Source organism: Pieris napi, chromosome 15 (genome assembly GCF_905475465.1).
Source record: "Pieris napi chromosome 15, ilPieNapi1.2, whole genome shotgun sequence".
Classification (NCBI taxonomy): domain Eukaryota; kingdom Metazoa; phylum Arthropoda; class Insecta; order Lepidoptera; family Pieridae; genus Pieris; species Pieris napi.
Window position 1 is genome coordinate 8,171,813 of NC_062248.1, and position 26,342 is coordinate 8,198,154.

The 26,342-nt window shown below is 32.5% G+C and overlaps 1 protein-coding gene across 3 annotated transcripts; it reads left to right on the forward strand.

The window, feature by feature from the left end:
• Nucleotides 1-708: 708 nt before the first annotated feature.
• Nucleotides 709-26,168, forward strand: LOC125056935 (adenylate cyclase type 3). 3 transcript variants are annotated; one of them, XM_047660304.1, is made up of 21 exons: nucleotides 710-928; nucleotides 4,513-5,159; nucleotides 5,619-5,768; nucleotides 6,633-6,748; nucleotides 6,817-6,928; nucleotides 7,256-7,383; nucleotides 8,387-8,545; nucleotides 11,807-11,933; nucleotides 12,410-12,505; nucleotides 12,886-12,977; nucleotides 15,030-15,285; nucleotides 15,451-15,534; nucleotides 15,609-15,713; nucleotides 16,411-16,610; nucleotides 17,688-17,763; nucleotides 17,967-18,189; nucleotides 18,609-18,691; nucleotides 19,711-19,812; nucleotides 20,290-20,538; nucleotides 21,124-21,267; nucleotides 23,385-26,168. In XM_047660304.1, the coding sequence occupies exons 2-21, from the start codon at nucleotides 4,605-4,607 to the stop codon at nucleotides 23,508-23,510; spliced, it is 3,183 nt and encodes a 1,060-aa protein (XP_047516260.1). In that variant the 5' UTR covers nucleotides 710-928; nucleotides 4,513-4,604; the 3' UTR covers nucleotides 23,511-26,168. The 3 variants fall into 3 exon arrangements, 2 of the variants coding, with proteins under 2 accessions (XP_047516260.1, XP_047516262.1); XM_047660306.1 differs by having other exon boundaries at nucleotides 16,411-16,601; XR_007118136.1 differs by lacking the exons at nucleotides 20,290-20,538; nucleotides 21,124-21,267; nucleotides 23,385-26,168 and having other exon boundaries at nucleotides 709-928; nucleotides 18,609-18,785.
• Nucleotides 26,169-26,342: the final 174 nt, after the last annotated feature.

Sequence of the window (26,342 nt, forward strand, 5' to 3'; positions counted from 1 at the left end):
AGAATCACTTTCACACGTAGACTTGAACAACGAGTATTAACATATATTCGATTCAGTAAGTTACGAAAATATTATTCCTATCTTTCTAGGAAATGAACCCAGGTAGGTTTTGCGACTGATCGAAAAAAGTCATCCATATTAAATTTTGTCAAATCAAAATAATAGCCAAAATATTGATGCTGCAATTTGATTTCATAAATCTATGTTATAATCGAGCTGTCCACTTCGTGTTCAACGTATAAAAGTAAAATATATAATAAGAGAATTATGAAGGTACTTATACCATTTTTCACTTCTATGAGCAATGTATTTTTAAATGCAAAGTATTTTTATACACTTGACGCCTCCACTTACTTTTTACCTATTATAAGAAAACACAATCATAAATATAATAATTAATCAAAAAGTATGAATCATCTTTTTTTACTGTGAAAATAAAACGAAGAAATCGACAACGATTACTACAATAGTCAAAATTGTATTACATAATCTTAATGAATTTTATGTTATACATCATTTGTACTGCTTTTATTTAACGTGGACTTATGAAAACTGAACAAATATTTGATGATGCATATTTCAATTGTCAATGCATAGATTTCAGAGCGGTCTAGTTCTGGCGAGGTTTACGGAATGGAATCAATGTAATGAATCGGGGTGAAGAGGTTGGGACGAGGCTAGGGCGGCCGCGCAGCCCGGGGGCCGAGGGCGGCGTCCGACGGCAGTCGCGCGCTAACACGTGCGTGCAACACTTTGCGCCGTTCGCACAGAAAAATTCGCGCCCTTCTCACCCCTGGCTGTTATAAAAATACTACGAAATAAACATGAATGTGTCGAGATAAACAAACCGTGATTTAATAACGTGGGTTATGTAATTTACAGTGCATATCTCAGATTTCGGCGGGAAATTTTATCATTACATTAATAAGTATGTCATAGCTTATATTAGATTTAATATAGAAATTAGGCCTATATTTGGATGTGAGAGGTTGATAATGGATATTTCAGAAAATATTCACTCTAAATTTAGTTGTTTTTAATCGATAGGTTTCGTTTATAATTTTGTCTTTGTAGAATTTTGCATAAATTTGTTATTTTTGTAATGAAATTTGGAACCTATAAGCATGTTCCGAATAATAAGTAAAATTATTTATAAGGTTTTGTCAATTGCCAATATTTGGGCTTTAAATTAGAACTTAGGTGTGTTGTCCCAGAAACTGCTACTTAGCGACGGCTCGAGGATGATACGCAGCCTTTTATAAAAAGTGAATTGCACCTAACTACAGCATTCTGATTAATTTTATTAAAAAAACTAATAGTAATAGTACTGTACAGTCAATCATCTTTTTAGGTATTACTAATGAATGTCTAAATATATTATAATTTTGGTACACAGTTGTTAATTAAAATATTGTTTAAATTATTGCTTCTCTGAGACTGCCTAGACTATGTATGCTTAGTAAATATTAATATTTTAATTCCAGTCCAGTTCTTTAGATACAAAATTGTAGTCAGGAAATTGTGAGTAGTACGAGGTTGACGTCATACAATAATACATTGAAGAGCTTCATTTTCAAAGTTTACAAGAAAATGTAACATATTATTATGTTAAAGTAATAAATGTATTATTCCTTTACATATTATTTTAAGAAATATGCTGTCTATGTGTACTCATTATGGAAGACCTATAACAATGATTTAACATGAAGATGGTATTACCGACACAAAAGATATAGGTATTTTACACAGACCTAGGTAGTAATTACCATAATGAACAAACAAATTTAATAGTCTTTAATTTTTTTTGGAAAAGTGATGTTTTCTGCAAAATATAAATACATCGTATGGTTCAATGAAAGTGATTCGAGGTTATTCGTTTAACTCCCGAATTAATTAACGCGATTTATTAATTACGTCGCTTTGTGCTGATGAGTATACTTAACCGTATTTTGACTCGTTAGGTAATATTTTAAAATATTTCGAATAGATTGATATTACTATTTATAAAGTTTGCGTTCATACTTCATAAATGAACTAGAAAGACTTCAAAAATCCCAATGGAAGATCAGGTTATCAATTCGAAGTGTAACTTTTTGTTATAGTGGCTTAGATGATATTAATAGGCAACATTCTGATTATGCTGCCTCTTTAGCTTAGTGGTTAACTCAAATAGCTTATAGTATCCGGGTTCTAGTCACGACGTAATGTCATTAATTAGACGATTTTAAATATCGTTATAAGTAATAACTAAAAAGTATAAATACGCTTACGATTCTTTTTTCTAATAGAAATAGGGTAATCTGTAAATTATCTGTTATAGGTATGTTATAACTATTTTATTTTATTTATTTCAATTTCCCTAACGGAATATTTACACGTTGTAACAAGGCGGCGTTTTATTGATAGATAATACCTTAGCGATGGTAAGTATATTTTTCATAATCTATGAGAGTAGAAAAAACTACGATCACTCAGAACGCTTAGTTGGGCTTTTTATTATTTATAAAAATAGTGACGTAAGTAGGTGATAATAAAAAGAGGCCATTTGGTAATTAGTTGGTTATATGATGCTCATATAAATAAATGTATTTTGTATATATGCCGTGATTTCCATGGCCACTTCAGTCACAACGATTGTCAATATTGAAATGAGAATAGAACAATAATGTGGCAAGCTATGTTTAGTGGACATCGGAGCTAATGGACGGGTATGAGAACAATGTTTCAGCGTGTAATTTATTCATTACACGACCGGCCTCTAAGAGTAGATCGGAGATGAGTATGTCCAAATAGTTTTCCTTTGATTATATAATTGCGAAGGATACTATTATTATTGATATTTAATGGGTAATAAATTTATTATATTTATTTTACGAACTAATTTAATAGTTAATAAACTAACTAAATTGATATTAAATGTTACTTAAGTTTTGCTCTTTGTTGTAACGTGTTTTTAGTAGGGGAGATGTATATTCCTAGTCCAGCCATAAGTTCTGTTACAAATGAAATACATTTTTTTAATGATGTAATGTAATATTATTAAATTGTATACCTACATATTTATTGAAGTCTCAGCAAAAAATATTCTATTCGAAATGGCTACCTTTGGCTTTTTACAGGCCTTTAATCTGTTTGGTCACGAATCTATGGATTCACGCGCTGTTTCAAAGGGAATTTCGCCACTGCTTGCTCCAAAGATTCAAGAGACTCAATGTCGCCGTGTCGTTTAGAGCAGGCCATGAACTCTAAAACTGACCATAATTTGAAGTCTAAAGGGTTGAAGTTTGGGCTAGATGAGGGCCAGTCTTCAGCTCTTATAAAGTCCGGAACGTTGGTTTCAAGTCAGGCTTGGGTAGTGCGTGCCTTGTGACCAGGTGCAGAATCCTGCTGGAAAGTCCACAGTATATTATCAAAAAGTGTATTGTTGAAAGGTTTCACAACATGATCCAAGACTGTTTTTTACAAAAATTTAGTTTTGTCTTCTTCTATCTTGATAAGACACGCCCCACCAAACCATCACTGACGCAGGATGATGATCACGTTGTACCTTTCCGACCACTTGAGCAGCTTCTTAGAACTGTGAGCGTACACTTTATCATTTTGCTTATAGTAGTGTTCTTCAATCGTGACAATTTTTGCATCGGTAAAGACGATATTTCTGTGCTTTTCATCTGCATATCGCGACAGAAGGCGTTTTGATCGATCCACTCTCCTGTAATTGTAAATATTGATTTAGGGCATGTCCTGTATATCGACGATAAGCACCGAGCAGGAGCAGGTCTTGTTTTATAATACTCGACAGAGTCCTAGCGGGAATCTTGCTTTCTCGTGATAAGACCTTTTGCTTCCTAATGAGGTTAAAACGAATGGGTTTAACAGCCTTTGTAGTTCTAACAGCACGCAGCCGCCACGATCTTTTCTGGTCTTCGACAGACGAAGTGTTGTTGTATCTGTTGATAGTACGATATTCGAACATACGGCTGATACCAGGCTTTGAAGTGTCGGGAATATGCCCGACGCGACGGCTCCATACTCACTTTGTGGAAGGCGATCACTGCAATCCTATTTTCTTTAACAGCCCATTCCATATTGTAATTTCGAAATGAACACGAAAAAATATGCGAAATGGCGCGAAATCGAAAGAAGTTTTTAAAATAATATACGTGTTCCAAATTCAAATCTTGTAATTAAAAAGTTGAAAAAAGAATGAAGTTTTTATGTAACAGTATTTATGGCCAGACTAGTTATTTCGTAGAAAAATTTCAGAAATTTGTCTAACTCAGTGAAACCGCTAAAGAATATAAGTGTATTATCGTTATGTATTTTATATTTGAGAAAACTTCATTTCTTATCTTCCTGTAGCAGCATAACGTTCATAGTGATCACACTCCCTTATTTCTTAATCTTCTTATTTCGCTTTGCTTGGGGTTTCAGTATGGTTTTGTAAAAATTATATTTATTTAAATGTCAAAAAAATATTTAATCATCTTATCCAAACATTTGTTGTTTTAGGATAATGTCATTCGTGAGTACAATAAACAGAAATCTATATTCGGTCAGACAATAGCAACAATTGAAACAAAATAGCTTAAAATGGCTTATGTATGATGAAAAGCATGAAAATGGAGAAAAGCGAAAGATCGGGTTTGTCTCGAATTTGTATATGCCTTGAACCACCATGGAGCTTCGAAGACCCTTCAGATGAAAAATTATATTTGGCGTACACTCAACGACAAAGGCAAGGTGCCGTGCTACGGTGGATCTCTCTGGGAATATTATTGCAGATATTCATTGCTTTGGTACCAGGCGAAGCTAACTTAAAGTTTGCGTATGCATCCGTAGTTATTGGTACGGTACTAAACTTAAGTTTGGTTATAGTATATGCCGTTTTGCCAAAAGTACGTCCTCTCCTAAACCATATAGCATGGCTAGTTCTTTGGATCCAACTCCTTGTGAGCACATCACGAAGAGTCGGAGATTCATACAACGAGTTACTGGGTTGGGCTATTGTTCTACAATACTTCACGCTAACTACTTTACCATTTCATCATCTGTTGCTCATAGTATACAGCGTAATTTCCTTTACTGCATTTCTGCTAGTGCAAAGTTATAACGCTACTGTGGGGGAAGTTGAGGTAGAAGGAGATGTGACAATTCAGGTAAGAATATAATGAATTTTTAAATATTCAATAGAGTGTTAATAATGCCCACTTTTACCGGATTTAAATGCTCATCACAGTACCTATGGAGTGTTTAGTTCATTGAAATCAGTTAAATTTGCGTTCCCAAAAGCCTAATTCTAGTACTTGACAGTCTTATTAATATTGTTCATGACATAATATTTTAATTGCCAAAACGTGCCTGCACTAACTGTATTTGTTTTAAAAATTACCAGATTTAATTTGTACCAGTGCATACAAAGCACATTCTGCTGTCTATTACAGCGGGTTAGGGAATGTATAGATAACGAGAAGATTGTTTTTTACTATAAAAAACTGTATCGTGTGCAATTGCTAGAACTAATATAAGAATCTAACAAAAACTATTTGACATTTAATTAGCATGTGTCAATTTCAATGTTTCCTTTAAATTTTAACTCAATAATGTACGTGTTGTAGCAAGTAGCAAATGGGTGCCTATTACTGGGAGCTACGTTATTAGGAGGCACAGCATACTTCATTAATGAGCGGAAGCAACGACTATCGTTTAAGGAGACAAAACGGAGTTTGCGTGATAAACTTACGATCGAGCAACAGAGTAAGGAACAGGTAAGATAGTGGTTACACACACGAAAAAATATTTCGCTATTCTTTGGTTGTAGCCATGGGTTTCCAAGCAAATACAACATTAGGGCGTTTTGAAAAAAGTATTTATAATAAGTATTCTATTTACGACATATTGAAATATAGTTGGAATTTATTATTCCTTTAAAAATTCATTTGCGTTGCGGGATACAATTTTAGTATGGAAAACTATTCAGAAAGTTTACCTGAAATATATCCGTAAAGTATGAACGGGTCACCAGGAATTCAAAACATTTTATTTAACACTCATTGAAATGTATGTGAATACTCAACTAATACTTCAGTATGGCGATGTCTGTAGAATAGTTTTTAAAGTTCGAATTAAAATAAGTCACATTGATTTTTTTTTATATGGCAAGTAGGTTCTATGCGTATCATCTTAACAATAATTATTTGGTGTTTGATTGAACGTGATCCGTGAAATTCAAAGGCTTACTTATTTTGATTAGCTCTAAATATGACGCGTCTAAGTCTCGACTCTGAATCGAACCCACGGACGTGGATTTTCTTATATTATCTATTATAATAATAATATATTTATATTATCAAATAAAAATACACATTCCGTCATCTTCCTCGGCTGACCTAGTTTTGTCTCCGTACTAGTTCTACTTAAACAACGCTGTCGATTTTGAAATGCACAAACTAATTTAAATTTAGCATAGCCCTATTATATAATATATAAATAATTTTAATTACTAAATTAAAACAACAACACTTGAAATAACTAGACTAAGTTTGGAATATTGTAGTAGTAAATCGGAATGTCCTCGGGTTTTAAACAATAATGTATGTATGTAGGGCAAAGAGTGAAAATATTATTTTCAGGAAAGATTACTGCTGTCCGTATTACCTGAACACGTCGCCGTTAAAATGAGAGCTGACCTGGGTTGCATAGACACGCAGTTTAAGAAAATATATATGTCGAGACACGAAAATGTAAGGTGAGAAATCGAAACAAGCCTACGAACATTGTATTGATGACAGAAATATATTTATATATGTATTTCAGCATATTGTATGCGGATATAGTGGGTTTTACTGCGATATCATCATCCTACTCGGCGCAAGATCTTGTGGCAATATTGAATGAATTGTTTGCACGATTTGATCGATTAGCAGAGGTGAGTGAATGTGTTTTACTCTTAAAAACGTATTTTTTCTATATATACCTACTACATTCTTTTATGTATATTATATTAACCAACTCATATTTTGAAAAGCGTCAAAGTTATTTTTCTGTTGCAATTTAATCATTTCACCAGACATTCGTTGTTTATTCTATATAATAGTAATATGTATATACAAAAAGTCCGTTATATATTTTAAAAAATAGTGATGACAGGTTTCTGTATTTCGTTATCTTTTCTTTACAGGCAAATAGGTGATCGACTTTCTAAGTCTGAAATTCCTAATTGTTTAAACAAATAGTTAATAATATTTTTTTTTAGAAATATAATCAGTTACGAATAAAAATTCTTGGAGATTGCTATTACTGCATTAGTGGAGCGCCGGTGGAGAGACCCGATCATGCCGTACTCTGTGTGCATATGGGATTATCAATGGTTAAAGCTATCAAGTAAGTATTTAAGATTATATAAAGCATTTTATAAAGACATCTTCACGTACTGTTTTGGCGATCCTGAATCGTTTAAAACAAATACACGAAAACTGCAACATTTTCATATTTTTTATTATTATTATAGATTATTGTTATTGCCAAATTATGGACCCGAATTACTTATTGTTATTCTAGCTTTCACTATTTATGCGTTATAAACTTAGCCTCTATCTTAAGCTTTATGATCCAAAGTTATTGATTATTTACATAAGGCTCGCTTAAGCCCAATAACAGCTGTTCAGTGTACGTTAGTACGCAAAGACAATTAAAGTAAATTGATTGACATTGGTATTATTAATAAATTCAAAACTATTCTAAATTAAATTTTTTTAAATAACCCCTCCGCCGCGCCGGTAGCCGCATTTAGGTTATATTACACTCGCAGTTTAAAATATTCATAAAAAATTACGTATTAATAAAAGCTAATGTTTTATATAATTATTAAATTTAAAACCAGTTACATAATATATTTATTCACTCAAACAACAGCAAACACATAATATTTTATATTCTAATTGATAAAAAAGATTTTTGGTTGTTTTTTGGAATAAATGTTATATTACTTGTTTTGTATACTCCGTTAAATTTTCTATTTTTGGTTTAATGCGTGCTATTCCAAATCTGATTGGATTGTGGGGCCTTGAGTGATAAATCACTGAGTAAGGTCGCCCATTAGAAAAAAGTACAATTGCAGACAATTTATTTTGTCATTTGAAGTCGATAATATACATTTTACTTATTATGAAAGGATGAAATTAAATTTTATATTTAAATCTGTTTTATTTTTATATATGTAAATTTATAAATAATAAAACGCAATATTTACAACATTTTAAATAGTATTACCGTAATAAAACGAACCATAAAATCACAAAAGGGGCAAATAAACCGAGAATATTTTTGGGTAGACGTAACCCAAACGGCACCCATAGTAGTTGTTTAAAAATTAATATTTATTTAGGTATGTACAGCGGATAACGAACTCCCCAGTGGATATGCGAGTTGGTATTCATACTGGGGCAGTCTTAGCCGGGGTTCTGGGTCAAAGGCAGTGGCAGTTTGACGTGTATTCAAGAGATGTGGAACTTGCGAATAAGATGGAGAGCAGTGGAATGGCTGGGTGAGTGTAAGACTAAATATAATGGATTTTGACATACAGGAGAATTCGCGCCTAGTCTAGATTCGGAATCTTGCCCTGTGTGCAAAGTAATTTAATGAGTTTACTCCTTCACTACTACGTTACGTGATGTCTTTATATTTTATTTTAATAATAATCATTTAATTAGGTCATCATTTGTCTTTTATCTCAATTAGTTTTATTATTGGCGGTAATTAGGTTTAGTCCAAGTTTTACAAAAATTGAGTACTTATTGATGTATTTAAAGTAGTGTTAATTACTTTTTATTGTATAGTAATTATGTAAACTGATGCTAGTAAAAGCAATAAGTTTGAATATATAAAAAATATATTAAGCATTATGTTTAATATAAAATAATTCGCTTGCAAATATAATATAATTCGGTTCTGATTATAACTCAAGTATGATTTGTATAATGACATTGTAATATTCATAGCTCAGCGGAAACTAACGAAGTTGACCTTATCTCAGAAGACTTCAGTTGATATTTGGAGCAGATAACTTTCTTCTTGCCTTTTATAACTAATGTCATACTAAGCTAGTAAAAGCGCTTTGTTATAATGCAAAAAAAATATTTAGAAATAGTGTGCTAAACGCAGTAACAGACAATTTACTAACTGTGTATAGGTATGTATACTTTTAATGAGTGTATATATATATTATTCCCTTCTATAATAATAACCAGCATTGTTTTACCTACTCACAAATCGAAAACGCCTGTCAGGAATAAAAGGCTAATCACCTACTTGTAATGAAAATTATCCATAAAACAGGCGCAAATCTATTTCGTGCCCGCTTGCGTGGTTAGGGAACTTCCTATAAAATATCATGTATTGAATAAATAACACATGTATTTTCTTCGTAAAAGTAATGTCGATTCGTAGTAAGTCCAAATTGCATACATTTTATTACATCTCCATGCTCATAGGGAGAGATGAGTTACGACAAATAATTTGCGGCACGCCATAACGGCGTAGAGCTCTTATATTAGCAAATTAAGGTCATCGACCTTGACCTAAAGATGTAATGTTTATTCCCGGAATGTCGATAATAGCGCATGGTTTCAAATTATTTTGAGACTGAATTTTATTATATAAATACCTTATCAAGTACCGTTAACATATTATAGGTTGTTGATTTCAGAGAGTTCAAATCCAAAAATACTTGAATATTTCGCCAGAACTTGATCCTAAAGCTATAAAAATTCTTTTTGAGTTGTCAATTAAGCACCAGGATTGGTTTTTCTAGAAATTTTTCCCGAAGGGATAGGCAGAGATAACAAATCTCCATATATTTTTTAAATGTAAATCTATATAGCCTCATTAAAACAGGTATAGCTTACACATATTTTTTTTAGTTGTAGTAAGAAACTTCCAGTGCTAGATAAAGAAAAACAAATTTTGCTATAGAAATTATCTACATTTTGGTCGGAAGTTACACCGACTTTACGTTTTCTTAAGTCTTAACATCAAATGATATTTAGTAGCAATTCGTATAATGTCGTCAAAGTTTAATCAAGTCGAAGTTCGAACATAAATGTAGTAAGTGTGACCGTAGCCTTACACTCCAAAAGCTGTCAATGACAGATCGATTTGAGGGAAGTACGTTCGGAAATAATCTGTTAAGAGCATATTGGTTTATTTGCAAATGCAAATACGGAATACGGTTTTTGAATACTCGTAGATTCTCAATATCTATCACTAAATGTTCTATATTGATTACACTATTATTATATATAAAGAGCAAAAATATAGACTATACTATTATGAAAATATATACATATGTATACTAGAATGGCTAGAAAAAAGTATCTTTTTGTAGTGTCTCTATCTATCTATGGATTTCAGCTAATCTGGACTAAACTATTTTCCATCAAGGGCTTTAGACAAGATCACTAACGCTGAAGTAATTTATATAAAAATGACATTAGCCCTCGCTTTGTCACGTGACCATTTTCATACAAATTCGTTTGGAGATAGTATGTCACGCCAGTCAAGAACTGACTTTGTCTCAAGCCCCAAGGCCCTTACTGTGTAACTTACAATTTTAAGTCGACAGCGATACCCTTCCCGACGATTTTGTATGCAAGTTTGATGTAGTTCTCTCAATATCCGTAGCGATGATGTTGCAACCTTGGGATCGCGCGGAACAAAAACTCATAATTGAGATCGGGGTCGCTGTCGGTATCAGTATTGGAAGTTACAGAGTACAGAGTAAGGGCACAGGTTTCACTTTAATGTAAGTTTGTATGAATCATAATTGTGAACCAATCAAATAATTGAATAATTAATTGACATTCTTTATACAACAACAGTCATAACGATCATTGCTCATAGCGCTTAACCAGGGTGTATTCTGCATACTATAACGAAAGATATCATGTGATAAATTAAATCTAAAAAATGTCTTAAAAACTAGTAAAATATAAAAGTTCAAAAACTTTTATATTTCATGCATCGCAAATAATGTTTCTAAAAATCAAATAAAAATAGTAATTCAACGAGATACATGAAATTAAAACGAACCGCAAGTTTATATAGATAGGTACTTATATCGTAGTTTTTACGAACACATATAAAAGGTACAATATAAATTACGTATATCAAAAATGTATGTAAACTCTAATATTTATCTTTAGACACGGAAACGTAAATTATAGCAGGCCGTATAAATGTCTTCATGTACAAACTTTCATCACCCTTTTAAAAGCTAATAGCCACCTGCCACACGTTATTTATAAGTAAAAGTAGATTTAGCAATAATACCAAGAATTACTAAAGTAATTTTCATTTTCTAAATTTCATAGAGAACAAATGGTTAAATAATTTTTGAGTTTGTTCAGGAATTCCGAATATGTGCATCGCGCTTACATACATCTAAATCTAAATAATGTTGCATTTAATGTACACCTATTTTAGCTTAAGATACTCGTACGTGCTAAACACGAGTCACTCTTAATTAACGACGCCGAGTACGACTGTTACTATAAAAAAAATACATTCACTGATTTAAAGCGAATCGATCATTTATAAATTTAGAATCGAGTAAAATTTATTTTGTCCATTCTGTCACTATTAAGTATTAAGGTAGATATTTTAAACACTGCCTACGTCACGCTTTAATGTTCATTTATTTCAAGTTATATCAATTATTGGATAATGTTTGTGTGCAAGGGAAGAGAGAATAATTGTAAACATTTAATTATAGATTAGTAGAATGCTATTAAAAGTGAAAGTGTAATAGGCGTGTGCACGTGTCGGAAGTGACGCGTAGCTTCCTGAAAGACGAGTTTGAGGTGGAACCCGCACATGGCGAACGGCGAGAGGAGATGCTGCGTCAGGCCGGCATTAAGACATATTTTATTGTTAAGGTATGTTTATCTATAACTTGAAATTGAGCAAATCGTAACTGAATATGTTAACCAAAAGCTTCATTAACGTTTTATATGACAATTATTATATAATTTTGATATTAGGTTTATAGTCTAACGCCATCTATTAAATCATAATGTTTACAAATATACACATATTTAGTTTTTCTTTAAGTTTTGAGTTAGAATTTAATTATCTCTAAATATCTTTTTGATGTTTACTTAATTAGTTTAAACGGCTTTAAAAAAATATTTATTTAAATAGAAAATTAAAACTATAGTATATCAAGGAATTGCCGTTTAAATAACGAGTCGGTTTTATTTTTAAAACATAGTGTAGAATGACTGTAAAAAAAGGTAAAATCAATTACTGGTGATTATTATTAATTAAATAAATAATAAATACATAATACATCAATCGCTCTTCGTTCCCAAGTAACCACTGTTTTACACTAAAATACTATATTGACTTATAGTACAAAGGCAGCGAAGAAAAATGTAATGAAGGTGAAACGGGTGGTAGCGACTGGCCCGACGTTCTCTCCGACCTCAAAGACGACGATGAGGACTCAGTAAGTACACTGATAATCCCCATCTACCTCCCTTTACCCACCTGACGAATATGGGACAGTGGGGTAGTGGGCGGCCGTTATTACTCCACTTATTTAAGTTGTTGCGCTAGTTAACATCGCTTCCGAAATCATTTCAAAATATGCATACAGATCGCGTTTTGACAATTTTACAGTTGAATTAACTTGTGTTCTATGAGTCTTACCTACTGAATTTAAAACTATATACACGATTACATTTAAAAGTAAATAGTTAATATTTCTATAGTAATTTGAAAGCATGTTACTCGTATGCTTTAAAATATGCATGTATCGTATCGGTCGTTGCATGTATTGTCTTATGCATTCATATCGATCTTATGTCGGCTCTTTCTTATATGTAGGTAATATCTCCGCAAGATGAAACACATATCACAGAGGAGATTAAGATACATACCATGTTACAAGAAGAGCTTGTCAATAGAGATGATGATAGGTAAGTTTACATTTACTTAATATGATATCACATAATTTTATATATATGCAGAGTAGTTTTAAAATGTCCAGGTTAGTTTATTAGTACATATAATACGTATTATATAGGATATTTGATGATGAGCTTTTAAACCATTCAAAAAGTCCCATAAGCTTAAAATAATCGTGAATCTTCAGCTTTTAATATTTTAGCTTCGATTTTTTTATAAATTTCCTAAAGCACATTAAATAAGGTTTAAGGCATATTGAAATCTTTATTTTAAACGCGATAGTTTATTTTTAATTTCAACAAATTTTATTCTAATAGAAAATTTCTCTTAATTGGTACATCTAGTATTTTCAATATTGTACAATATAGTGTCCATAAATAAATACATTCCACTCCACTGAGTTTACGACCCAAAATGTGTGCACCCTCCGAAACAAGAAACTTTCAGCGCTTCCTGTCCCGTGCAACTTCCCGCCAATTGCAGGTCGAAATAAATAAATAAAAATAATCGTGCGCTTTGAATATACTATATAACTACGTTATTAAAGCAAATGTGATGTGATGTAATGAAAAAGGAAGGCTAAGTTAAAAAATAATATTTAGGCGAAACGAAGCTAGTTAGGGGGCATCTAGTTATTAATAATATTAGGTCCTTACATATGAAATTGGCGCTTTGTATGGGAGGAACAAAAAGTAGACTTTTAAAAAATAGAATATATTCAATTAATCAAAGTATGTACCATGGCTATCTATGCACTCTTGCCATCTTATAGGTAGTTCATTGATCCCTTTACAAAAATAAACAATTCGGAAGGGAATCAATAAAATCTTTGAAGATGGTTTTGACTGCCCCATGAGAGTTGAATAATCTACCTTGGAAGAAGTTATGCAAATTTCGAAAAAAAAATGGTAATCTGTTGGATCAAGGTCCGGGGAGGACGGTGGGTGTCTTAAACATTCCAATTGAAGCTCCTCTAATTTAGTAGCACTCTGTTATGCAGTGTGTGGTCTAGCCTTGTCGTGAAGCAGCAGTGGCCTAGAGCGATCGACCAGCCATGCTGACATTAGACATCTGCCGTAATCTAGCCACATTTAAGAAAGTTATAGTGAACGACCCCGGCACTACTAGTCCACTAAACGCTCACAAGTAACTTTTTCGGAGTAAATTTTCGCTTGGGACACGATATGGCTGGTTCGGCTGGGTTCAGCCATTGCAATGAGCACTTCCGATTATCGTACAGGATCCCCTTTTTATCACAGGTAATGATTCTATTTAAAATGTCTTCATTATTGTGCCAGTTGAGTAATGTAACGCAGCAGTCGACGCGCGTTTATTTATTTACTTCACTCAATTCGTGAGGTACACACACCTTTGAAGCTTTTTCACCTTCCCAATTTGCTGCAAGTAGATTAAAACAGTTTCTTCACTAACACCGCCTGCATCTAACTCAGACGTGGATTGCGATGGATCCGCTTCCACAATAGCCTTCAATACTTCGTTATTGACTTTGGTCTCCGGCCGTCCACGGGCTTGTTCTGCAGGTCGAAATTTCCAGAACGAAAATGTTGGAACCAAAAACGCACTGTGTTTTCTTTTGCGACAGTACCGTACTCGTAAATAACGCGATATTTCATGTGTTCCATTTTATAAACAGAGTGGCGCGAAGATAATTAATTTAAACGGGAAAATGAATCATGGTTTTCCAAAAACAAATGCTCGAGTAAATAGCTGTAAAAAACTGAATTTGGAATTCCTAACCAAATAGATATTTGAGGTCAAAGTTGCCAGTACGACAAAACGCCAATTTAATTTGTAAGGACCTGATATTATATCTCCACCTCAAACGCAAAATATATTTAGTAATAATAAAAATTAATTGAAGGCATTTAGGTCAGAGAGCCTCTAAGAGGGTCTGAACTCTTGCAAACTAATAATAGTTTAAAGTTTGACATATGAGTTTCTCGCAGGGATTTACTTTCATTGGAGTAGTACTATTTCTTGAAGTAAGTAGTCGATCGTCTTTTATTACTTGCAGTAAGTAAACTTCATACCGTTTCTTCCAGGGAACTTGCTGACGGTACCACGATTTGTTTGACATTTAAAGAGAATGAGATAGAGAGCGGTTATGCGCAACGTGGAAACTCTTATCCGCAAGCAATTGGAGCACCACCAATGATAATTCTACCAGCTCTGACTCCCATTATTACTTTTGCTGTACCCAGTACGTGGACCTTCCACGCATTTTACATCGCCCTAGTATTGGAAGCTTGCGCGCTTAATATATTATACCTAATTATATTTCGTTACGCGCAGTATAAGGTACCTATGTATCAGATTTTTTGTAATATTTCTTCTCTTACCTTGCCTCTATATCTTTATTTTATACAGTCTTCTGTTTGATTTTAAGCAAATAATTACATTTAACGTTTTAGACATTGTTAAAAAATTGTTGGCGTTACCAACTATAAGTTTTCTTCTTTTTAGAATAAAAAGATACCAACATGTTGGAAGCTAGCGTGTGGTATATTCAATATCGCAGTCTTCCTAGCATTAAACGTAATTCCACTGGTATGTACTATTAGAAATATTAACAATATATAAGTAAAATTAATTGTTATTAATGTAAGTATTGAATTTTGCAGATTGTCTGTGGATTCATGGAAACTAATCCCGATGAAGTTGAGTTAAATGAACATTTTTTTGGCTCCAGAAACCAAAGATGTCTACATACTTCTTATTATTATCATGTAAGTAAAAAAATATTTTCATAAATTAATCATATATAAATCGATATTATATATTAATGATTTATGATGCCTAACGTCTCTATGACAAATTACGATTAGTAAAGTACTGACTAACTTACGCAATAAAACCATTTTAGACAAATTCATAGGCAAACAGCAAATACGTCTTATACGCGGAATTTTGTAAATCGTGTTATATATATCGTGCTATATTATATTATTTTATATATATATGTATATTTTTTTTATAAGCATAGTTTATTAATAAATCAATTGAAGGATGTAATCATTAGATTATCACCTAAAACAAAATGAATAGTGGCCATAATTTCTGCGTTTCACAATAAAAATACTATTTCCAAAAAAAGTAGTCTATAGTAAAAAGCCAAGATTCTACTTAGGATGAATACTCTTGATACTCTTTGCTTTACCATTAAATGTTACAGATTTACTAAATAATCTATTTTAATAAACAAATATAATAAAAAGCTCATATTTTCCATAAGTCCATTCGTCTCAAAAAGGTCCAAGACTCTTCTTGAAACGAATACTCTTTATATACTTTATATTACCATTGAAACTAATAATATCATATCTCAGACCTATATTTGAGCTAATTTTTGTAACAGCTAGAAAACACAGTGTCTTTGGGGAAAGATAAAATATTATGCGTCCTCGTTTTTATATTTTATTTTAGATGGGTGTCGGCGTAGCCTGTAGTGTTCTATGGGTCCGGCCCCTTCGCGAAGGCTACCGTCTTTTACTGCTAACAGGAGTTGCAGCTGCCCACGCGCTGCCAGCCGCCTTGTATCCCGCCCTACTGGATCGGTACCGCCCGCCCTTCGCCCCTTACCTCAATACCACTGGAGACCCGACTATAGATTTGATGTTAGTTGTGTACGTGTACGGATTCCTTAAATATTTTTTGTATAGTGTGCATGTGATCTATAATTTTTGTTAGCCAATGTCCCAAGCCTTAACGTATTTTAGCAACTTTACCCTTTACTAACTAATATAAATAAATTATAATTTTATGCCATTCGAACCTCTGCCTTGTGTGTTATTAATATCATTTTTAGAAATGCATTAAAAATAATGCTTAACTTTTGCATTCAAATCTAAGCACTTACTCTGTAACTGTTGGACTAGTGGCTTCAACGTGCGACTCTCATTCCAGAGATCGTAGGTTCGATCCCCGGCTGTGCACCAATGGACTTTCTATGTGCGCAATTAGAATTCGCGAAGGTAAAAATCGTGAGGAAACCCGTTTGCCTTAGACTCAAAAAGTCAACGGCATGTGTCAGGCACAGAAGGCTGATTACCTGCTTGCCTATTAGATTGATTGATGATCATGAAACAGATATAGAAATCTGAGGCCCAGACATAAAAAGGTTGTAGCGCCACTGATTTATTTTTTTATTTTTTATTGGAAGTTACAGAGTAAGAACGCTGATTCCTGTACAATTCTAGACAACTTTTTAAATCAATATCAACAAGCTTTTCTGTTTTGTCTATAAAATATTTTTTTTTTATTTCTAGTTAACATACATTAGCATAGATTTTAAATGTACATAATGGATCCAAAGTGCCACAAGATTATTTCTAAGTGATTAAACATTTAAGGGAGAATACGAAATTGAATGACGACGTCGTGAACAAGACATTTATTATTTATTTAAATTAACTTCAGTCGAAGCTAGAGAACTTTCTTTATGATAATTCTCACGTAATGCTAGGAAGCTTAATTTTAACAAAATGACATATAATTATGGTATCCTATATATCGAGTTAAAGAAGATAGAACAGTTTTCACAACAGCCTTCACAAAACAAGTACCTACTTATTAATTAATGATAACCTTATTATTTCGCCGGACTCGAAAGGAATCGATACCAGAAATAAGGCAATAAATATGTATTTGATACAGTATATGTTTACTTTTTATTGCTTTAAGTCTTATTGATTATATTCCAGATCACAGATACACCCCGGAAGACACATTCTGATGATGTTCATAATTATCATAGGATTGGTTATATATCATAGATATGTAAGTGATAATATTTTTATTTCTTATTTTAATGTAATAAATTGGTACAATTATTTTACTAGTTTCTTAATATTCACGTCACTGATTATTTCTTCACACGATTTGTATAAATTACTTATTATTGGACACCTGTATCTCCAAAAACGCAACACGATTAAAATAATCACAAAAAAAACTTTAAATGTTATTTTTTCTAAATATAGAGTGAGTCGGTGGAGCGAGCCCGCTATTCCCGTGGCGTTCGTATGCGTGGCCAGGCCGAACAAGCGAGAGAGTTGCGACGTCGGAACGAAGCACTTGTTCATAATGTCCTTCCACCACACGTCGCCACACACTTTATGGGCGCGAGGCACCACCACAGAGACCTATACAGTCAGAGCTATGCTGAAGTCGGAGTGCTATTTGCCTCCATGCCTAATTTCACAGGTACTATGTATATTGTATATGTAGGTTATTTCAGCAACGCACTTGCGTGCTTTGCTCTTCAGTTCATGCGTGCGTTTGTCGTGTACCATAAAATTAAATTAGCTGTTTTGTTTTTGATTAGATTTTTGAAATGCCAGCATAGTTTAAAATTAATATTATTGTTTAAACCGCCTTCGTGGTTAGTCATTTCATTTATCTTATTTTGAGAAAAGTCTTTAAGTTCTTGCTGCAACAGCTGCTAAAGACTGAATGAAAATAAGAAGTACTGAAATCTTCTCCATCTGCCTATAGGTTTAAACAAACATGATAGATTAAGAAACCCTCTGTGCAATGAGACAAAGATGTCTTGTGATATATTTTCCTACTAAAACAAATATATAAAGATATCGCAATATTAACATTCCATATACCGGTTACAGAGTTCTACTCGGAAGAAACAGTCAACAATCAAGGTCTAGAGTGTTTACGATTTCTCAACGAAGTTATATCCGATTTCGATCTTGTAAGTATCTGTTTTTATTAAACATCTAAAAATACATCAATAGACTCAGTTTTCTAAACAACATAAAACTCTGTTTGGACTTACAGTATCTATGGTTCGTATGTCGAATTTGCATAATCTATACTGTATATATTTTCAGTTTATGTTATTTATTTGAGTTTGATCTATTTCATTTCAGATATCAAATGCGAATTCTTTTTAAAAATGTATCGCTGGATATACATACTATCCGTTTTGTTGTTTGTTGTGAAACAGGAAAGTTATAGCTCATAATAGAAATATAATTAAAAGAATTAAGCGTCGTTTTTTTTTTAATTTGAATAAAGTATGTATTTCTAAAAGATAATTCTGGCTTGCATTTTTGAAAACTATTGCAGCCTTCTTTAAATATATATATATTTATATATATATATTGATATTTAAAAAATAACCTGAAGCCTAACATTATAAAAATATTTACCAAAGTAGCGATGGTCTTGATTTGTTCGTACTATACGGTTTTATGTCAATCAATACTATAATTATATAAACATTATCCCCCTCAAAAACAAGAAACAGACTAATTGCAACATTAAAACTAGCTTTAACTTATCATCACAGCAGAAACTATTGGTCTGGAAAAGACAAAAGAGTGCAATTAAAGTTATTTACTTATTATGAAAGGTTTTTAATAATAATGCACATATAATTCAATAAATATTTAAGTACCAAGACCTAACTATGACTACTCGCTAAGAAACTTTAATTTGATTTTTCTATATAAATCCATGAGCATTTGATTACACGGAAATATCTTAAGTGTAAAAAAATATGAAATATTTATTTTTTATTTGTAATACGTGCTTGTTGATATATGAGATATGGACACGACCATTTATTTTTATTCCGACCCGATATATATATACATCTGGGGTCGGAATTTAATATTTTAAACAACTGCCTCTCGATATTTCCATGTAAGAACGGCATCATGTATTCTACAACAGCAAATCTAACCTAGTAATTCTAATTATTTTCAGCTACTAGAGGAATCAAAGTTTAGCAAAGACATCATCAAGATAAAAACAATAAGTTCTACGTATATGGCAGCATCAGGACTCAACCCCACTCGCCAGATGCAGGTTCGTCGAGTTTTAAAATTCTCTATTAGTAGTAGTATATAATATTTGAATTAGTGAATCGTAAGTTATTCTTAAGTACTAGAATACCGGTAAGTGGAAGAAGTAGAGATTGTAAGTAGTGTTATTGGACACTTTCTTATGTTAAAGATTTTTATTAGTAAAGTTTAGGTATTACTTGTGTCTCAGTGATTAGACAATTTTTGAAAGAACTTAACAAAACGTAAAACTGGTAAAAACTACACAAGTAACAGGTACAAGATTAATAATCACTATATAACGAACACAGATTGGTTTTAAACAAACACACTAAACCTGTGTTTTCGCTGTCACAGATAACGATAGAAGTTTTTGATTCCGTTACTTTGACGCCTTTATATACGGTACAATGATTTATTGGTGTAAAACTTAGGGCTTAGACAATACGTTTTAGAAGTGTCTGTAATTTTAAATATGCTCTAAAAGACTTGTCTATTTTAGCCGACAGATGGGACCCTAGTCCGCTGGGCACACCTTGCTTGTCTGGTAGAATTTGCGTTAGAACTGCAACGTGTGCTAGCGGCCATTAATGAGCAGTCATTCAATCACTTTGTACTGCGAATGGGGGTCAATCACGGACCAATAACTGCTGGGGTCATTGGGGCTAGGAAGCCCCATTATGATATATGGGGGAATACTGTGAATGTAGCTTCTCGTATGGAGAGTACGGGAAAGGCTGGGTGTATTCAGGTACGAAAATACATATAGCATTCTGACATTATATAAAAGTACAAATTATATTAATTAAATTATCAGGGACACGTATTATCGCTTTCGAGAGATCAGACATTAAAATTAAACGAGAGCTTTATATATAGAAAGTTACCTTTGTTAGCTATTCCTATGTCTATCTTTTTGCGTCACATCTATGCTAATATAATAAAACTGAAACGCTCATTTCACACAGACTGTGAATTTAAAAAAAAATTAGTTTGGTCACAGTCCATTTTTCCAGAAAGGATATATATATAACACTACAACCAAATTGACGCTGGAGCTAGATATTAATATATACGTAAGAAAAACATCAGGAATCTTATAATGTTTGTATTTTACCAACGATTGTATTAAACGGACCATAGATATTACGCATTTATTCTTTCAACCTAAGATGGTAAGACTGTAAAAGAACAATGTGTGAAAGGCCTACATTCTTTAACTGGTTTAAATCGCAATATACTATTTCGTAATTATATAACCAACGCCATTGTTATATCTTAAAATGGCTTTGAAGAATAATGCAAAACCAAATAGTTATTGTATTGTTTGATTAAGGTGACGGAAGAGACATGTGAAATCCTGCAGAAGTTTGGTTACTACTTTGAACAGCGGGGGTTGGTAGCTGTAAAGGGAAAGGGTCAGCTTATGACGTATTACCTCCTGGGTAAGAGGGAAAACGGAAATCCCGACTGCCCTATGGTAAGTTTTCGTAATCGAAATCCTCTTGTAATATATGCATATATATAGTTTTAATTCTACACACACGCTACAGTCCTGATATTTTTTAAAAGGTTGTTAAAGTTTATTGTATGATTCTAGGATTGTCTATGTCAATGGTTTCAATAAAAAATCAGTTTTTAATTATCTTTTCAGGTGCTACTGCCTTAAAAACTAAATTAAATAAATAGATATACATAAGGTATATATGCTTAGAATATAATCAGAGGCGTTGCTTATAAGTTGATTAAAACTGATTACGTAATAATGGTAGCAATACTTTCCAAAATTAAGTTGTACAGTCGGCAATGTATCGTAAACACAAGGACAATGCATGGGATTACATTTTGAGGCATAAGTCTCAAATTGTAATCCCAAAAATGTCAGGCGCCATATTTTATTAACATTTACATTCCGTTACATCGTATCGTCGATTTCTTCGTTAGTGATACTTTGTATTTTTATGAAAAATAAAAAATCCTTAAACTTGTAAGAATATTTGTATAATCACAATTAAACATAATCAGCATAATATAATTTACTAACTACCCAATTTGTATATTCTTGAAACAAATGTATTAGCAATTTATTCTTGATGACTAACCATTTCAAGTAATCAAAACCAATCAAGTAATGAAAACAGAATGGGCGATGAGTCAGTTATTTAAGATAAAGATTAACATAACCTTCTAAAATACGTTTAATATATTTTTTCAATTAATATGATTAATTTCTTAACTTCTATTTAATCTTTGTTCTTTTCCAATATCCAATTCATGGACACTCTTCTCGAACAGTAACAGCTGTAATTAAAGTCGACAACTTCTTACCAACGCACTCCCTTCGTTAAAAATTCTCAAATTAATAAATTACATTCAATTGCTAATGAAATGTTAATTATCTAAATGCATTAGTTAAGTATATATGCTAAGGTTTCGGCTTTGGCTAAATGTTAAAATTATGTCCCAATATTTCAAATTTAACATACTACTGCTTTAAATTAACTATAAAAGTACATTATCGATTTATTTTGGTTGGTAAATGCATGTAGTCGATCATATTACAACATTTTACTTGCAAAACGAACAGCATAATTTGTATTGTCACGCGCTCTTTAGCAAAGCAGTGAGCGTTTAACTATTATAATGAATATAATTTTCTTCAACACCATTAATGAGATGAGTTGCCGACAAGCGCACGATGGGCATTTCTTCATTAGATGCATGTAATCGGTTTTATATAATTCCCTTGATGGAAGACACGATTAAAGTTTATCTAAAACGTGACGGTATTCTAACGCATATCTTTCATTCGTTAAATGGTACAATGTTTTGAATCTTTTCTTTTAATAGCTTTATCCATATTAAGGTCGTTTACATTCCATACATCAAATGTTTACTTAACAATTATTTTTATTTAACATAACCAGTAACAATGATTACTAGCATTAATGTTTCCAGATATGGTTATTTTACTTATTCTGCTGTAGACATTTTTGTCTATAAGTAAAAATCCGGACATGGTTTCGATATGGACAGTCTACCCGGACAGGCCGATTTACAGTGTCGCCCTATCTGGATAGATAGTCTTAATCGAGTGCCTATTTCTTCAGAAAAGCTGCTTCGAAGAAAGACCCTAAATGACAAGATGACCGCTTTACGTATACTCCAGTGCCTGACACACGCCGTCGACTTTTTGGGTGTAAACATGTCGGTTTCCTCCCGATGCTTTCCTTCATCGTTCGAGCGAATGTTAAATGCGCACATAGAAAGAAAGTCCATTGGTGCACAGCGGGGGATCGAACCTACGACCTCAGGGATGAGAGTCGCACGCTGAAGCCACTAGGCCAACACTGCTCAAATTTTTCTTTATAGAAAACTAAATAATTACTCACGGCAAATTTTTTTTACCGGGAATCAAACCTACGATGTCCACTTTGTACGCACACAGTTACCAACGAAGCCATTAAGCGGTAAGGTGGCTTAATTGTTTATTTTTGTACTCCTGATATTTTTGTCATAGCAATGTATTATTAAGTTCCTTCTCATATTAAAAATATTGTTAGTCATACAATCTAATATTAAATAACTTAAATACAGGTGGAGGAAAGTGCAGAGGCAGACGCAGGTGACGCATTGCTAGCTAACGGCACCACATCCACGAGTCATCCAACCGCCCAAACACCCGCCTCACACGACGAAGTGGAGCGGCCTTTATTAAATTAGATGTCTTTGATAGTCACTTTCCGTAGAAAACCATGGATAATTATAATTCCTATTCGTCGTAAACTGTAATTCCGCTGTTATCTCTATAGTATATATTTCCAATGACAGTGGATTGTCTATGTATTAATCTATGACCAGACAGTATTAAATTAAAAATGCCATATTCAATCTCTGTTTATATACATATAACGCTTTTAAGTTTCTACCTCTTATGTACGTGATAGTCGTAATAGCAATAAAACTAGCAATACACATATATAATTTAATTACGTAACATCTATATAGCCATAAAATACAATGTATATTAAATCTCATAAACTTCGAAAGCATCCTTAAGTTTATCTAGGTTAAACTTGAATAACTTTGTGAAATCTAAATTTTTGCAACTGGAAGTAAGACATATTTGTTCTGGCATTTGAATTATTGGCTACAGCATTGGAAAATGTCACTGATCGATAAATTCTCTTGATTATGTAAAATATAATTTATAATTCCATGTCCTTATTATGATGCTACGTACACCCGTCATAAGTGGTGTATTTACGCTTCAAGTTAACGCTTAGATACAAGTTTTGATTGAAACAACTTTTAAAATTATAAACCGTTTGACAGATGAGCGAGTGTTAGTTGGCCATGAATATGCACCTTAGCATGCACTCTGTAGGACCTTCCATACGATATTAAAAAGTAAAGCATTTTCTGTAACTAGACGTGAACAAAGAAGAAGTGAAACATTTGATTTGATTATTTAAATGATATAAGCTAACTAAGTCGAGACGTAGCGTTAGACGTTAAAAAATTTACCCGACTAAAATTAAGATCTAAATTGTTTCGGTCTTAATGTCTCAGTTTACTTGCGACTGATTTTTCTTCCGTTACTATAATAAGTTTATTCAGTAGTGTTCTGTCGTAAGTTTACGTACTTACATCATCCTATAGAATTTGACAGGTGATATACCTTACAAAGATGTTTACCCGCTCGCTTTGAACTTGTAATTGGAATGCAAGTAAAAAATACCTAAACAATGATTATCATAAGGAAAAGGTATCGCGAATTTAATATATGAAAATGTGCATTTCTGAAAATTCTTGAAATCGGTGTCAATCTTCGTAAAATACGTTATTGATGCGGTTTTATATTGCAAAACATGCAGTGATGCGTATGCGAACCATTACATAACATTCATTTTGCGGATAAATCTGTAGTTGCCTCATCTCGTAATGTAGCTGTATTGTGATATTCTTATTAGGAGTTAGGCTCATCCCTATCACTTTTACAATTTGAATAATTCGTACATTGAAATAAGTGCCATCTACATTCTTGTAACAAATCAATTTGAGGAAATTGTATAAGAGAATTATGATGCGACAAAATTATCTGATATCTAGATTACATTTATGTGTTTATTTGGCGAAAGCCGTCGATTCCAGTTTGGCTATATTGATTCTTACCGGTTTTTCTATACACGAATTTCAACGTACGGGTTTATTATTAACATTTCCATAACATAGATGTCGTTAGCGTTGTCTTTAACTAATGCGAATATTTAAGTAAAGTATTATTATAGTGAATTGAACCCAATTTCTTAATCACCCGTTACGTAATTATATCGGGAAACTGACTAATCGAGTAATTCACTAAAATAATATTTTATTTAAATGGATGTTAGCATAAGTGTCGTAAAAGGACGTGCTTAATGCCTATTTTAGCCTAAGTGTATGTAGGAAGTAGCTTTTAGTTAAAAAGTGCCGTAACAGACATTAATTAGTATATTGTTTTATATACTCTCAGTAGGTATAGCATCTTGGCGCTTTTATAATAAATGTAAACATTGTTTAATGGTGATACTATAGCTATATGGTACGAAACCGATTGTCTATTGCACGGGAAGGTATTATTTTTACACTATGATTTTTTGTAATAATCTATGCCTACACTAAACTCTTTATATTGTTTTTGGTCTGCCACTTATTTAAATCAAATTTGTAAGTAATCGTTTGTATAAACAAATATTGGGTTAATTGAGCCCTTGTAGTTCTAGATAATAGTTTCACGTGTAATTGTTTATGGGTCTTATGCGGTGTTACAAATGCTACCACTATGACTTTGGTAGCGTGAAAATTCTCATTATAAACAGCAAAGTAAATTTCAATAATTTTTTTGCAGATTAACTACGTTTGGTCGACTCCATAGTTGGATTATGTTTTATGTAAAAAAAAAATTTAGTTTCAAATATTTTTCAAAAAAGTATAGCCTATATTATCATTATTGAAAATTGACAAAATATTATCATTTAAATGGAGATATTTTTGTCAAAATTATAAATATAAAAAATACAAGCATATCACCAAAATCTTGATTAAGAAAGCATTCGGATAGACATTCATCAAGTGTACATAATATATAATTATGTGTATTCAAGAATGAACATTTTCAATACTGATGTATTTTTACGAACTTCATTCCAACCATGGTCCAAATTCATACCATAAAGAGGAGCATTTGTACACGCCAACTTCTGTAGTGATACACTGTCCTGTGATTTGTTATTAGGTACTTACTTAATCTATAATTTTATACATATTTTAGCTCAAACTTTAAGGTTTAACCTTAGAAAATCTGTACTGAAATCTTATATCAATAAATAAAGCAATATCTATCGTATTTTTAATACTTTCATGTAATATTAATTTCTTACAAGTAACAAAGACATTAAATTATCTTAAAACGTATATGATCTCAAAAACAGAACCATACCTATAAAATATGGTTGTGATTAAAACACTGTCCACAGTGCAACAAAACCAGTTGCCCATCCGAAGTATTTTCGA

Coding starts and splice junctions, on each gene's coding strand:
- LOC125056935 (XM_047660304.1), top strand. CDS start 4,605: ATGATGAAAAGCATGAAAATGGAGAAAAGCGAAAGATCGGGTTTGTCT. Junction 15,714..16,410: donor ATACTTCTTATTATTATCAT/GTAAGTAAAAAA, acceptor ATTTTATTTTAG/ATGGGTGTCGGCGTAGCCTG. Junction 20,539..21,123: donor GAAAGGCTGGGTGTATTCAG/GTACGAAAATAC, acceptor TGTTTGATTAAG/GTGACGGAAGAGACATGTGA.